Raw genomic sequence first — 13,710 nt, forward strand, 5'->3', positions numbered from 1 at the left:
CAATCTTTCCTGTCAAAATTCTTATTCCTGCTTAAATTAGGGTTTTATTTTCATTTGGATAGTTTCAGTTTTTCTAAATTTAGAATTGAAGTACTTTGCTAGCACCAGTAAAATTTTATGAAATGTATTTTTTTCTATTTCCACCCGGTTATAACTTGTCATTTTAATAATAAAAAAAAAAAAACAATTGTGTATTTTATTTCTAAATTATTTATTTATTAAAGCAAAAAGAAAAATTATTAAATTAGTTAACCTCCCAAAATTATGGCAGACTCCCATGGTATCTATTAAACAACACAGCTAGTTTAAAATACTTACCTCTACAACCATAAATATAACTTATAAAATATTCTAGATTCAGGGTCATTTCGCCCACTTAATAACATAAGTCGTTATTCAATTATGGTGCCAGTCAATGAAAATTTCCGCTCACCGGGACCAGCATTATACGATACAAGCAATATTTCCTTGGTGAAATCGTCTAGTCCGCAATACAGTATTGGCTCGCGCATGAAAATTCGTTTTTCACATGTACCCGGAGCAAATGCATATGATCGCAGCAACTATAAGCCCGGAAGAACAGCACCATCATATTCATTTGGTAGACGTTACTCCAATCGTTCGGTACCTTTAATTTTGCCAGATTATATAAAACATTAAAGATATAAACATAAAATCAATTTCCCTGATTTTTGTAAATTGGTCGTTTGTTTAATGCAGATAAATAAAAAATGAAATAAATATTTAAAAAATGTAGTTAAAAAGTTTACAATAAATTTTTGTATATTTTACTGAAGAAAAAATAATTATAGTAGTTTTATATAGAATACAGACAACTCTTTGTTAGAACTTGTTTATCCTCATGTTTTTCAGTGATCTTTATTTTATGGATGTTTAAATGCATGATTTAATCTAATATTTTTTATACCATGTTTAAATGTACACACTGGTCATATAACTTTTCCTAAACTGTCACAATTTGAAAAAAAAAAATATATATATTTTTAATTAAAATGTTTATTTACTTCATTTTCATTACTCGACAAAAATTTTCTTTTATTTTTTTAGCTTTAAGTTTTCGGACTAAATTTAAAAAATCTAAATTAATTGTATAATTCATCTGCTAACATAATTGGCATACAATGGGTTCAATAGGTAAAATTAATCAATATAATTGATTGAATCATATTCAAACCATATTTCTAAAAGGTCCGGGTCCTGCTTATTCTCTACCCCCAACAATCGGCTATGAAAAACATGATCAGCGCAAACAGCGTAGTCCACAATATACAATGGGTGGTCGATTGAAAGTTAAAAATGTTAGTATAACACCAGGACCTGGTATTAACACGCAAAATTTAACGCGTTATGGAAGAGTAACCAGTAAAGCGTACAGCATGGCGGCTAGGACATTTGTTAAAGGTACATATAGATATATTATTTACTTAAACTTTATAGAAATTAAAAATTTTACAAAAAAAGATACCAGAAATATAGGTCCAGGCCCAGCGAATTATGATGTATCAAAAAGACCTTATGTAAATGTCACAGCTCCACCCTCATATTCTATGGGTCGTCGTGACAATTTTCGTTTCAAAAATGTATGCCCCGGACCTAATGCCTATGGCATTAAAGATGGCGTGGTTAAAAAATCAGCTCCGGCTTATAGCATGTATAGAATCAATCTGTTAGTTTATAATTATTCAGTTCTTATCTATACAACATTTTTATATTTGTAGAGGCATAAAGACAGCTTTAAAAGATAAGGCCGGCTCTCCAGGACCGGCTAATTATCCTGCTAGTAATTTAAAAGTAACAATGCTTAAAGCACCAGAATATTCCATGTATCCCCGCTCAAAAATTATTGACAAATCTATTGTGCCTGGTTCGAATGCATACGATCGCACAAACTATAAGCCGGGTAAATCATCTCCAGCTTATTCTTTCGGTATACGCCATTCTCCGAAAGCACCACCCATGATAGTGTCTTGTGATAACGTATGAATTATGGATTAATTAGGTTGAAATAGTTGATGATTGGAACCGTAGAAATATTGTAATTTGATTATGTCTGTTTGATTTCTTGTTATTATCCGAATTTTAACATTTAAATTTTCGGATAAGAATAAGTTTTCAAACGGTTACATTATTGAATTACTTATTTTTAAGAAATTTTTATAAGCTTAATAGTAAAGACCAAAATAGTAATTGTGTAACTAATTAATTTTTTATGATTTGGGAATATCTTTTGTATAAATTTAAAATTTGAGAATTATAGTACCAAAGAATATAAAGAAATTGGGGCTTGTCAGTTGGTACGTAAAGGAGTTGTCATTCGGTACCTAACTCTAAGTATGTATTGGTAGAATTTTTGTATTAGTATTGGAGCTCCAACCACTTTCACCACACTTTTCAAACATACGTACTTGCATAAAATCGTACATAAAAATTTTAGGAAAAATAAATAACATTTAAATTTCTACATTCGCAGATTTTTTAATTTATTTTGCCCACATCTAATCAGTAAACATTTAATAAATATTTTTTTCGGACTTAAAATCTCTTTTTTGCAAAAAAATAAGTTTATTTTAAATAATTTTTTCATTTTCAATACCAAAACATACAACTTTGTTTTGTCAATTTTAATTTCAACACACAAAAATTAATTGTCAAAAAAATTAAAAAAATTTTTTTTTAGTTTGTGAAAAATAAAAATATTTCGGATTGTTAAATGCGATAAAATTGTGTAAAAAATTAAAAAATAGTTATGTGTTTGTGAAAAAACGTCGTTCAAGTCCTATTATCCCGGTATTTTCGCGAAAAAGTTTTGAAGTATTGTGAGAGAATTGAGTTCTCACAAGTGTGTTGAATTTACACAGAACTCGTCTGTGAAGAGAAGGAAATGTTATTGTTGTAAAACAATGTCATAGTCCAACTTCTTATTATTCTTTGTATAGTACAATAAAAAATAGTTTAAATTTATCATGTTTTCTATATTTGCCCCATGATATCATGTATGTATATACAACTATATTGTGATATTATGATTTGTTCTACAAAGTAGTATTCATGCCGCTTGTAATATGAAATCATTATTCAGGAATAATTTACTGTGACTATAACTTGGATTTATCATATATCATCAGATAATTAATCTATATACCTTTCAGCTACTAATATATTGACTGTCTCTTACTGCGATATGCATTTTCACAACAAAACATTGTTACCTCTAATCAGCACTACTAGCGTTACCGAAATAAACTAAAATACAGCTATTACCGAAATTCCGGTACTACAAAATAATGTAATTACTGACGCGATAAATATTGAAAGTGCAGTATAGCCGAGGTATTTATCAATGTATTTAAATAGGTCGTGATCCAAATTGATCAATTTATATTAAAGGTGTAGCAGTACCGTAATTATCAATAATTAGAAATATTTGCATTGTAGTTTCGGTGAACGTTTTAACATTTTCATTATAAATACAAAATAATTACATAATTGTATTTTATAAAATCGATATATTCCCCTTTCTATATCGATTTCTACAAATCGTCAGCTAAAAAGCAAACTGCCCTATATAACCAAAAATACAAATCGATTTTATAATTGATTTTGATGTATTGTATCAAAACAAATATTCACAAAAACATGTCCGACCATATGATACCCTACACCAGTATGTTAAAAGTGTGAATTATTTTTCTAATAATAAAGCATTTTAATTTAATTTCGAAATACATAAATATTTTAACTATTTCTTGCCAAAAAAGTGATTTTCTGAATTTGGGGTTATGTGGGGACAAAGGTAAATATGGTCATATCCGTATAAGTTTTGGTAAAGCGATTTATGTTGACAGTTATTTATGCAGAACTTCAACGTGATATTAGTGTTTAAAAGTAAATTTTCACCTTCACGTCATTTTTGGAAGGGGACTAGGGTCAAATGAGGCCAGTTTATTACGAAAATCGTTTAAACTTATATAAAATTAAGATTTCATTTTTTGTAGAGATTCTACAACATTTAACATAATTATAAGCTCAAAAGCCCGGAGCGATTTCAATCAATAGGCTTCGACCTTGGTCCAAAATTATTTCAAATTATCTTGAAAATTACACACAAAGTTTACATGAACACACAGACGGCCGGACAGACAGACAGAGGGACATAGCTTAGTCGAAGTGATTCTGAGCCGATTGGTATACTTTAAGGCGGGTGTAGGACCAATATTTTTGGATGTAACAAACATCAGCACAAACGCATAATACCCTACTCACTGTAGTGGGGTAAGGTATACAAATTTTGACTTCACATACCAAAATCTGCCACTATAAACAAATCAGGCCTTATTTTAGACAATTGGATCTTCGCTCCAGAACCACCCTAGTCCCTTTGAGCGACAGCTCAATCAACCGAACGTTTCTTTACCCCAGTAAAGAACTATCCGCCATAGTCAAACTGTTTCAACAACAACATTGTCAATTCTCAAAACTGATGGATTTTATTTTAGTTAAGTTTAAAAGGAATGTATACCATACGGTGTGTACCCACTCGGAGATCCAAAGAGTCCGTTGTGATTCCCTTTAAGAAAGAACATGAGAGAGCAAGATATGAAAAAAAAAATCTCCTCCAGATTGGTAAAAAGGAAGAAAATGGACATGGAAGAAAGATTGTCCTTAGAGAGCCTGTAATCCATCCTACTGTGCCAGGATCGGTTGGTATGTCTTTAAATTGCAAAGCTCTAAGAGCTGCCTACCAACATAAATCGTTACTTCCGGCCCATGATAAATTTTAAAGCTCTTAAAGCTGCCTGACTATCATTATAAAGGGTTACCTACTTCCGACACCATAGTAAAGAAAAACTCCAACCCATGTGCTGGATTCCATCTTGGATCTCTGCCCACCCATCAAACAGTCAACCTTATTCTGCATTTCAATTCGAATCGAAACTTTGGTACACTGCCCAGCAAAAAAATTTTGAAGTTGTTAAAGAAGAAGAGATATTTTCATGATTTCTTTAGTAAGTATTCTATTTAATGCGTTTTAAATACATGCCTAAATTCTAATAAATTTGTCATCAGTGAAGGCATGAAAAATACACCCAAATTCACTCATGTAACTCCACTATAGGAATTGTAATATTTTACTGTAATTTGGTATTCTCTTAGGAGATTTAACGAAAACGTGCATTTCATACAATAAAGATTAAAAGTGACATTAATTTTTTTATTAGATTTTTGTTAAAATTAGTAATATTAAGTCCATTAAAATTAGTAATATTAAGTCCATTAATAAAAGAAGGAAAAAACCGAGACTGCTTAACGGATTTTAAAACACAATGGGTATTTTTCCTCTGCATGAATTTAAATCCAATCAAAATCAGTTAGTTATGTTTTATCTTATTCTATTTTTGTCAATATCACTCAAAAAAATTATTTAAAAATTGATAATTAAATCGAAATACCTTTAATGCATTTTTAAATAAATATAGTGCACCAATGAAAATTCGCTTGAGAATCATCGAATATTCATTGGTTATAAGAACTCATTTAAATGACGAACTATTTCTGCAAATACGAACCCATGCATGCCAATGACACGCTAATGTTAAAATCATGCATGTTTCCCCTAAATATGAACCAGTTCATTATCAGTTCAACCCATGCATTTACTACTTTTTTGCACGTCTTTTTTTGCTGGGTGCTTTTCAATTCGACTCTTCGCCACATAAACAACAATTTACAAAAACGTAGCTACGATCGTAATACAGAATACACACAATCGTAAAGCATTGAAAGGAAATTAAATTGCTTCTACTTTTTTCGATCTTTGCGGACCAAATCCACCCATCCCTACTAGAAAACACTATTATTGATGGTATATCTTCGAAGTCCGAGGTCGCAACTAAATGATCAGAAATACCCTCAATACTTCCCTGTTAGACTGAGAAGTTGTACCTTTAAAAATTTTGTTAATTAATGAAAAAATAGATCTCCTGTAAAATTTTCAAAATGTTCGATAGGGCAGTTTGCGTTTAAGGTGACTGGTGCAAAATTTTGTTATAATTGTTTTGCCCGTAGTTTTTTCATAAGTATATAATTTGCAGTAATATATTATTACGCATAAATGTGTTTTTATCCAAAATAATTTTTTAAATAAATCAATAATAATTTAATTCAAACCTGTTACATTTATATATGACATACTCTGTAACATGCCTGGTCAAACATCAAGATTTCTCCAATTTATCACCTAATTAAATGAGAAAAATAAATTATTTAATTAAATAATATGCATCAAGTTCAATAAAACTTTAGCGACTTACGACATTTCTATACCAAATTACTTTTAAAACACTTTTCTAACAAAAATCTCTTTGAAAAGTCTCACACACACACATTAATAACGGCAATCAAAATTCTGTAAATTCGAAAAAAGAGAAAAAAACAACAAACACTTTAGTGAAAGTGCAATAAGGAGAATATTTAACAATATAACAAAAATTTATTGTTAAAAGAATCATTTAATTTGTTTTCTTTTTTTTTTTTTTTTTTGTTGGAAAAACGGGTTTGAAAATAATTAAATGATTCTTAAGTTAAATAAACAAAATTATATAGATTGATAGAGATATTGCCCATATTATTACCAGAGTTGTACTCTTTCTCAAAAATTTTATTTGTGTAAACTTTTTATGTTTAGTTTGGAAGAGAGTTCTATCCTCTGCTGATGGTGAAATAGCATCATCTTAATTTTTGAGACTCCATTCTGAAAAGGTAAAGAGATTAGTAAAACGTGCCAACTAATAATCAACAAGTTGAAAAAGAATAAAATACAAATACATGCTGTTTTTTGTTTTGTTTTTTTTTTTTTTTTTTTTGGTTTCATTTCTTGGTCATTATAGACAATAATTAAAATCTTTACTAAACAAATATCTCTTAATAGGCTTATTAATTATAAAATAGTTTAAAAGAAGAAAAAACACTACAATTTTAATATGAATATATGTTTAATATATAAGTATGTGTGTAGGTATGTTCTGTATATAGTTTGTATCAACTTTAGTTAACTAACAGCTGAATTAAACAGCATGCTTTATATTAGAAGTTAATAAATAAATTAAGTTTTTTTCTGTTAAATGATTTTTGTTTGTTTTTGCTGTTTGCATTTAACTTTTTACACAAATTCTAAAATCAAAGCAGCAGTCAATACTATTAAACCAAACTTTTGTTTTCATGTTTTTTTCACTTTTTTCTTAAACGATTTGTTTGTTTGCTGAATGTATTTTGCCAATTTAACTACTTTCAATTACTTTTTTCATAAAGTACTTTTCTCTTTTTTGAAAAAAAACTTTTAATTATTAGATACTAAAATTTAAAAATAAATGAAGTTTTTTTTATAAAGAGGAATAAATTACATTTAACTTTGTTTAACCAAGTTCTTGTCTGTCTTTGTATTTTAAGCCATTTTCCATTGTTAAAGGCCAAATGTTGGTGGGTAATGAATTTGCTGTTGTGAGTTTACATCTTTTCCTGTATGAAAGGATGTGTTAGAGCCTGATTCAATGAAATACGTTTAGAGGGATCCAGAGCAAACATATTATCCAGTAAATCTTTTAGTTGTGTCACTTTACGATGCTGATCATCGGGTAGATTTTGGTCGGCTATTAATTCTTGTTGTAAGTTTCGTGAAGCTTTGATGACCGGCATTACAACAATTTTTTCCTAAAGTAAAGGAAAACAAATTATAAATATACAAAAATTATCAGTTAAAATTAAAAGGATAATTTTAGATTTGGAAGAAGAAGTAAATCAGTAACACCATATCATTCGATTACATAGACAAAAGATGATTAACGTTCATCACGAGAATTTTGTGACCATCTGCAAAAACACTCACTCAACCTGCCCGCCAAAGTTCTCATGACACCCACCACATATTAAACTACTCAGCTAACCCTACTTCGCTTTGTCCAATGGATTTGTGGACACATCCAGTTGAAGTAACGCAATTTTTAGGCCGGAACATTGATGTAGAACCCCCCAATTAGATTAATGTATAGTTTTATCTGTTACCTCAACAACAACAACCCCAAAATCTATCATAAATATATAAATAATATTAAATTAAAACTTACCCTTTCTGTAACTTTATCGATTTCATGATACAGGAAATTACAACTTTGATCAAAATGCTGATCTTTAAATTGTCCTTTACGTATTATGCGATTAGGAATTTTACCTTAAAATAAAAAAAGTTAAACATTTCATTAGACATCATCATGTACAACTTATAAACCCTTAATAAAAAAAAAACAACAACCCACCTTTCAAATCCATAAAATATTTCAACATTTGATTATTACTTTTGCCACTAAAGAGTATTTTGCCTGTGTACAATTCATAAATAGTACATCCCGCCGACCACATATCAATACCATAATCATAAGGTATGCCCAAAATAATTTCGGGCGCACGATAAAATCTTGATATTAAATAGGGTGTGATTTCGTTATCATTTATGGTGGAGGCTGAACCAAAATCACACAACTTTAAGATTAAGTTATTTTCGTTAACTAAAATATTGTCGGGTTTTATGTCAGCATGTAATATACCAGTTTTCTTTAAAAGCTTTAAAGCTAAGAACAATTGTTGTGTATAACTGCGCACAGCTTTAATGTGTAGGCCAACATTTTTGCCATATTTCTTAAGAACTTCACGTAAATTCATTGCCAATGGTTCAAACACCATACACAAATGCTGTAATAAAATTATGTCATTAAATATCGGGACATTAGATGTTCAATTCTTAACTAACCTGTTTATGGAAGAAGTGTCTATATAAGCGCAAACAGTGAAAACGATCATCCGGATCGGCATCGTTAAGTTTCTTTAATATTTCTAATTCACGCAAGCCAGTCTTATGCCTGAAAGCAAAATATTTTTAGAACATAAAATGATAAATTTATTCATCCATTACTTACATGATTTCATTATTACGTATAATTTTAACCGCTACGTTTGCATTTCCTCTTGCTTGATCACGTGCTCGTATAACATTGCTGAAAACACCTTGACCCGTATAGCCGCAAACAACATAACGAGTATCTAAGACTTCTCCAATGCGTACTCGATAATAACCTTCGGCATCATCCCAATTATCAGTAAGAGCTGGATTTTCAGCCATATTTTTATTTTGTACTATGGTACTTGGAGACTGTAAAAAAGCAAAACAACTGTCATTAATTTCCAATCGTTAAGTGTTTTTTTGCAATTATTTATTTGAACAATCTTTATAATTAGTCTGAAATTTACAAGCCAACGACTCACATCGAAATTGGAATCAACATCTTGATCTGCAAACATATCCCATTCTGGTCTTTTTTCTTTTTCCTTATTATTGATAGATTTGTTATTATTTTCTTGATCTTCTTTAGAGTCTGGTGGCGTAACATCATTTTGTTCTGTGGGGTGACGAGACGACGATTCCGATGTCAACGGTGACCGTGTACGAGATCTACGTTGTTTTGTTGGAGAAAGTTTTTTCTCCGGACTATATGAATTTTTACGTTTATCACTACCATTATTAGAGTTGGTGGCTGAGGAAGATGATGAGCTGGACTGGGCAGATGGTGCTGGCGGTTTTGGTGCATCAATTTGTTTTGATCCGGCCAATTTCTGTAAAGTAATGCTGTTATAAAAGCAATTTAATTTCTTCTGATTAAACAGGCCAACTTACCTTTAACAATTCCTCACGTTGTTTGCGTCTCATTTCAATGATTTTCTCTTCGTCATCGTCGTCTTCATCAATGTTTATATTTATATTAACCTCCTCATCGCTACTGGAGTCCTTCTGTTGAGCCTTTTGTCCCTCACTGAGAGAACCACGATAACGATCGCGATCCTTAGTGTCGTTACGTTCAGAACGATCGCGACCAGATCGTTGACGCTCTCTTTCTCGTTCACGTTTGCGATCTGATTCGGCTTTACTACGACTATGTGATCTCTCACGCATCCATCTTTCTCGCTCTCTATTGCGATCCCTATCACGTCCCCTATCCTGACCACGGTTGTTCGCAGGACCACCACTACGTTCAACAGCACGATTTGTTCTCTCATCACGTCCTTTATTATCACGATCACGGCTGGTATCACGTTCGCGCAATTTATCTCTATTAATTTCTTGTCGTAGATCTTCTTTTTGACGATTTTGATCATAATGTTCTCTATGACGCTGACGATTACGATCTTCATCACCCTCTACATGATGGCGTCTATCGTGTGAATCTACTCGGCGGCCTGTAGAACGGCTTCGACTTCGATTATTGCGTGCATAACGCTCCGACTGTGAGAGCCTTTGATGATGATCTCGAACATCTCTTGAAGAGCGTCTATCGCTTTTCTCTTTAACCGTGTGTGTTGGTTGTGGTGTCACTGATTTACGTCCTCTACCAGACCTACGATCATGTTCACTTGAATGTCTTACCTTACGTGATCGCTCCCTACTGGCCGAATGTTGCTCCACCGGTGTGTCATTACCACCGCTAGAATCATCCAATAATATAACATCGTTTTCATTTGTAACTTTTTCTTTAGAAATATTATTTAAATTAATTTTACTAGTTGCAGATGATGTTGATGATGGAATTTTTTGTTCAATCTTTTTGTTCTTATCAATACCAGTATTGGGCAGAGAAGGCAACTTCTTTGAGTTTAAGTCAATCTCTGGCAAGGGACGTTTAGCCAATGAGCCTGAGCGACTGCCATCACCTTCAGTGTCTGACATATAAGCACCTAAGCGAGCTTGTAAAAGGGCTTTTTGCTTCATCAATTCATCTAAATTGAGATCATCTTCTATTATGGCTAAATCAGGACTTGCTACATCAACAGGTCTGAAAATTGTTAAAATTTAATTATCAAGGAAATGTTTGTTTTCGTAATGATTTTTAACTTACACATCACTTTCGCTACCGGATGACACAACTTCCATAACTGGTAACACCTTTGTCTGTATTGTCTTCGTAATTTCCTCCACCAAACTGCACGGATCGGTCTGTATGTTTGGTTTTGTTATCAAAAATTTATTTGTTTTAACATCATGTTCCACCCTTAAAGCGCAATTTTTATCTTTATTAGCTTTTTTCATTATTTCCGTAAATTTCTCATTAATAGCACCGCTCTTTCGTTTCTCCACCATTGTTGACTCATCCTCCGAAGCCGAATCCGACGATGAATGGGAATGGTGGCGATGTCTCTTCTTAGATTTTTTATGTTTTTTATGCGATTTGTCAGATTTATTAGATTTCTTATGTTTTTTGTGTTTTTTCGATTTCTTGTGATGTGAGCCTGTAGAATGTTTGGAACGTTTCTCTTCCGGACCATCCTCATTATTGGAGTCATAACTGCAACAAAAGGATAGATAGGTGGTATCAAAATTATGTATACGTTAATGAATGTAAACGAAAAATGTACAGAAAACATAACCTCAATATGTTTTATACATTAGTAATTAGAAAAATACTGACCTATTTTCATCACTAGACATTTCTTTTTAGTCTTATTTATTGTTTCAGAAGTATAAAATTATTTAAAACAATGTTAAATTGGTTTTCAAAATTAAAATTATTATATTCTTGAGAGAAATTACTGAAAATATTTTCACAATTTATCTTTTTATAGATATGACAGCTGCAAAACTGTTTTGACTTATTTTTGGCTTGTCAAAGAGAAAAAAACAAAACACAGTTGTATTTTTTAGTACTATTATTACCTTTGTATCCTGGTATTATAAAATAAGTTATTGGGAATTATATTAAAAATGATTGTTTTTGAATTATTTCGTTAACGTAATGCTAAATAAAAGTGTAGAACAAATCATGGTTACCAATGAAGAATTTTTTAAATGTATGTACATATATACATATATTTATTTAAATATATCGCTCAAATAAAAATTTTGTTAATATTATAATATATTTTTTTATAATTTGAAAGAACTTTTTATTTTTATTCCTCTTGGACAGCACCAAACTCGCTAAAGTGTTTTTTTATAATTGAACATTTTTGGAATATGCCATTTTTTTGCATTTTCTGTAGAAAGTCGACTTTTTATGTTTTTATATAAAAACCTTTAAATTGTTTTTGCTATAAAAACAGACACATTGTTAAATTCGATTTTTTTGTTACAGACGGGTATAGGTCAGTAAAAAAATATAAATTTTTATTTACAAAATCCTTTACTCGACTTGTCGAACTTTTTTTATATCGACATTATCCGAATTTGTTCACTTTTTGATGTTAAATATTTAATCCCTCCTGGGTTTAAATTTTTCTATAAAAATAGAAACATTATTGAATTGGTTTTTGTAGGTTTTAGATATTAGACTTATTTTTTTATTATGTGTGTTTGCAATAAATATGCAAAAAATCAGATTTTTATTGACATTATCGCCGTTTCAAATTTTATTTAGAAAGATACAAGATAGTCGACTTTTTCGACAAAAAGTCGATTGTTCGAAAACAGAAACAAATCATTTATGGGGTTTCTTAATTTAATGAAGTAAAAAAATATATTATTTCAGCACGCGGGAAAACACTACTCCGGTATATCACCACCAGGCACCAACTGTAAATGAAATAATTATACATTTAAAATGTAAACTTTCCTCCTAAGTGATTGCTACCAACCATAGTTATATTGTTGCCATTCAAAAGAATTTGGTCTAACTTTGTTATACGTCTTCCTTCAGGCGTATTTTCATATTCAGTCACATCGTCCAGCAGCATATTAACGAAATCATCAAATCCCAGTAATGTTCCAACCATTTCTTTATCATTCTTCATAATAATGTGTATGCGAGAACCAATGCATTTGTCCACTAATTCTGTAAAAGAAATTCATATGATTTTATTTTCTATATTTTTTGTTTGTTTGAGCTTACCAAGGGGCAACAAGGTGGAAACATTTGTAGGTGGTGGAACGGCTGTCATTTTTAACAGATTAACTTAATATTTAACTTAAAAAAATTGAAATTTTTAGGAAAATGTGCAAAATTTGTTCCGTAGAGTAGTGTTTGTTTTCACAACAGATTGTTGAAGTAGATTTTAACAAGGTGTCAGCCGGGGTTAATTTATTAATAACGTTTGACATTTCAGTGTCTTTATATATATTTCTTATATATGTGTTTTGACATATCCTTACTTTAATTTTATAATAAGAAGTGTCGCCGTTGACACCTTATAAAAATTTGCATCAGTACTGTTCATTCAATAGAAATTGATAGCTTAGCGTAAGAGTTACCAGAGTCTAATTATTCAGAAAATTTGAAACGGACTATATTAAATATTTTTCTCTGGAAAACCATTTTTGATTTTGAACAATATATAATAATTTGGAACTTCTGAAGATAGCCACAGATTTTATTTAAAATTTTATTTTTCTTTTAATATTGTCATTTCGTGTGGATGGGCGCATTACCTTTCTCCTCTGGGATGTTTTCATCACTGTTTTCGCATATAAGCAATTTTAGGGTTATCGTTTTATACGTCAAAATGTAAGACCAAATTAGAAGAATTTTACTTGGGGAGCTTATCGTTTGGCGACCATAGTGATTCCTATCTTAATAAACCATTCAGATTATAAAAATACCATTAGTTTTCGTATACATATATTTATTCCAATCGGATTACTTTCCTTAGCTAAATAAA

The 13,710-nt window shown here is 30.8% G+C and overlaps 4 protein-coding genes across 5 annotated transcripts; 2 read left to right on the forward strand and 2 right to left on the reverse strand.

The window, feature by feature from the left end:
- Positions 1-156: 156 nt before the first annotated feature.
- LOC119599910 lies at positions 157-716 on the forward strand. The gene is made up of 2 exons (XM_037949852.1): positions 157-280; positions 356-716. Exons 1-2 carry the CDS (start codon positions 265-267, stop codon positions 658-660), a joined length of 321 nt encoding a protein of 106 aa, XP_037805780.1. The 5' UTR covers positions 157-264; the 3' UTR covers positions 661-716.
- Positions 717-953: 237 nt separating this feature from the next.
- On the forward strand, positions 954-2,332 carry LOC119599909 (outer dense fiber protein 3-like). Its single transcript, XM_037949851.1, has 4 exons — positions 954-1,155; positions 1,210-1,422; positions 1,483-1,672; positions 1,740-2,332. Exons 1-4 carry the CDS (start codon positions 1,143-1,145, stop codon positions 2,002-2,004), a joined length of 681 nt encoding a protein of 226 aa, XP_037805779.1. The 5' UTR covers positions 954-1,142; the 3' UTR covers positions 2,005-2,332.
- A 3,336-nt stretch (positions 2,333-5,668) lies between these two features.
- Positions 5,669-11,716, reverse strand: LOC119599905 (serine/threonine-protein kinase PRP4 homolog). Of its 2 annotated transcripts, XR_005231105.1 has the most exons (12): positions 11,529-11,716; positions 10,959-11,405; positions 9,743-10,895; positions 9,334-9,681; positions 8,988-9,220; positions 8,822-8,930; positions 8,331-8,763; positions 8,142-8,245; positions 7,422-7,728; positions 6,654-6,772; positions 6,333-6,427; positions 5,669-6,259 (listed from the first exon to the last, which is right to left on the reverse strand). XR_005231105.1 is itself a non-coding variant. In XM_037949847.1 (9 exons), exons 1-9 carry the CDS (start codon positions 11,546-11,548, stop codon positions 7,525-7,527), a joined length of 3,051 nt encoding a protein of 1,016 aa, XP_037805775.1. In that variant the 5' UTR covers positions 11,549-11,716; the 3' UTR covers positions 6,977-7,524. The 2 variants fall into 2 exon arrangements, 1 of the variants encoding a protein (XP_037805775.1); XM_037949847.1 differs by lacking the exons at positions 5,669-6,259; positions 6,333-6,427; positions 6,654-6,772 and having other exon boundaries at positions 6,977-7,728.
- A 714-nt stretch (positions 11,717-12,430) lies between these two features.
- LOC119599902 (U6 snRNA-associated Sm-like protein LSm5) lies at positions 12,431-13,245 on the reverse strand. Its single transcript, XM_037949844.1, has 3 exons — positions 12,945-13,245; positions 12,691-12,887; positions 12,431-12,628 (listed from the first exon to the last, which is right to left on the reverse strand). Exons 1-3 carry the CDS (start codon positions 12,991-12,993, stop codon positions 12,599-12,601), a joined length of 276 nt encoding a protein of 91 aa, XP_037805772.1. The 5' UTR covers positions 12,994-13,245; the 3' UTR covers positions 12,431-12,598.
- Between the last annotated feature and the right edge of the window lie 465 nt (positions 13,246-13,710).

This window comes from Lucilia sericata, unplaced genomic scaffold, assembly GCF_015586225.1.
Source record: "Lucilia sericata isolate MDLA Ls3-8-SP2 unplaced genomic scaffold, ASM1558622v1 Contig000096F_arrow, whole genome shotgun sequence".
NCBI classification, from domain to species: Eukaryota; Metazoa; Arthropoda; class Insecta; order Diptera; family Calliphoridae; genus Lucilia; species Lucilia sericata.

Bases quoted from the DNA above. Each gene is read 5' to 3' on its own strand.
- LOC119599909 (XM_037949851.1), top strand. The intron at 1,423-1,482 runs GTACATATAGAT...TTACAAAAAAAG, and splicing joins GGCTAGGACATTTGTTAAAG to ATACCAGAAATATAGGTCCA. The intron at 1,673-1,739 runs GTATAGAATCAA...TTATATTTGTAG, and splicing joins TCAGCTCCGGCTTATAGCAT to AGGCATAAAGACAGCTTTAA.
- LOC119599905 (XM_037949847.1), bottom strand. From the start codon at position 11,548: ATGTCTAGTGATGAAAATAG. The intron at 11,406-11,528 runs GTCAGTATTTTT...CTTTTGTTGCAG, and splicing joins ATGTCTAGTGATGAAAATAG to TTATGACTCCAATAATGAGG. The intron at 8,246-8,330 runs GTGGGTTGTTGT...TTTTATTTTAAG, and splicing joins ATATTTTATGGATTTGAAAG to GTAAAATTCCTAATCGCATA.
- LOC119599902 (XM_037949844.1), bottom strand. From the start codon at position 12,993: ATGACAGCCGTTCCACCACCTACAAATGTTTCCACCTTGTTGCCCCTT. The intron at 12,888-12,944 runs GTAAGCTCAAAC...TTTCTTTTACAG, and splicing joins TTCCACCTTGTTGCCCCTTG to AATTAGTGGACAAATGCATT. The intron at 12,629-12,690 runs GTTGGTAGCAAT...TTTCATTTACAG, and splicing joins ATGGCAACAATATAACTATG to TTGGTGCCTGGTGGTGATAT.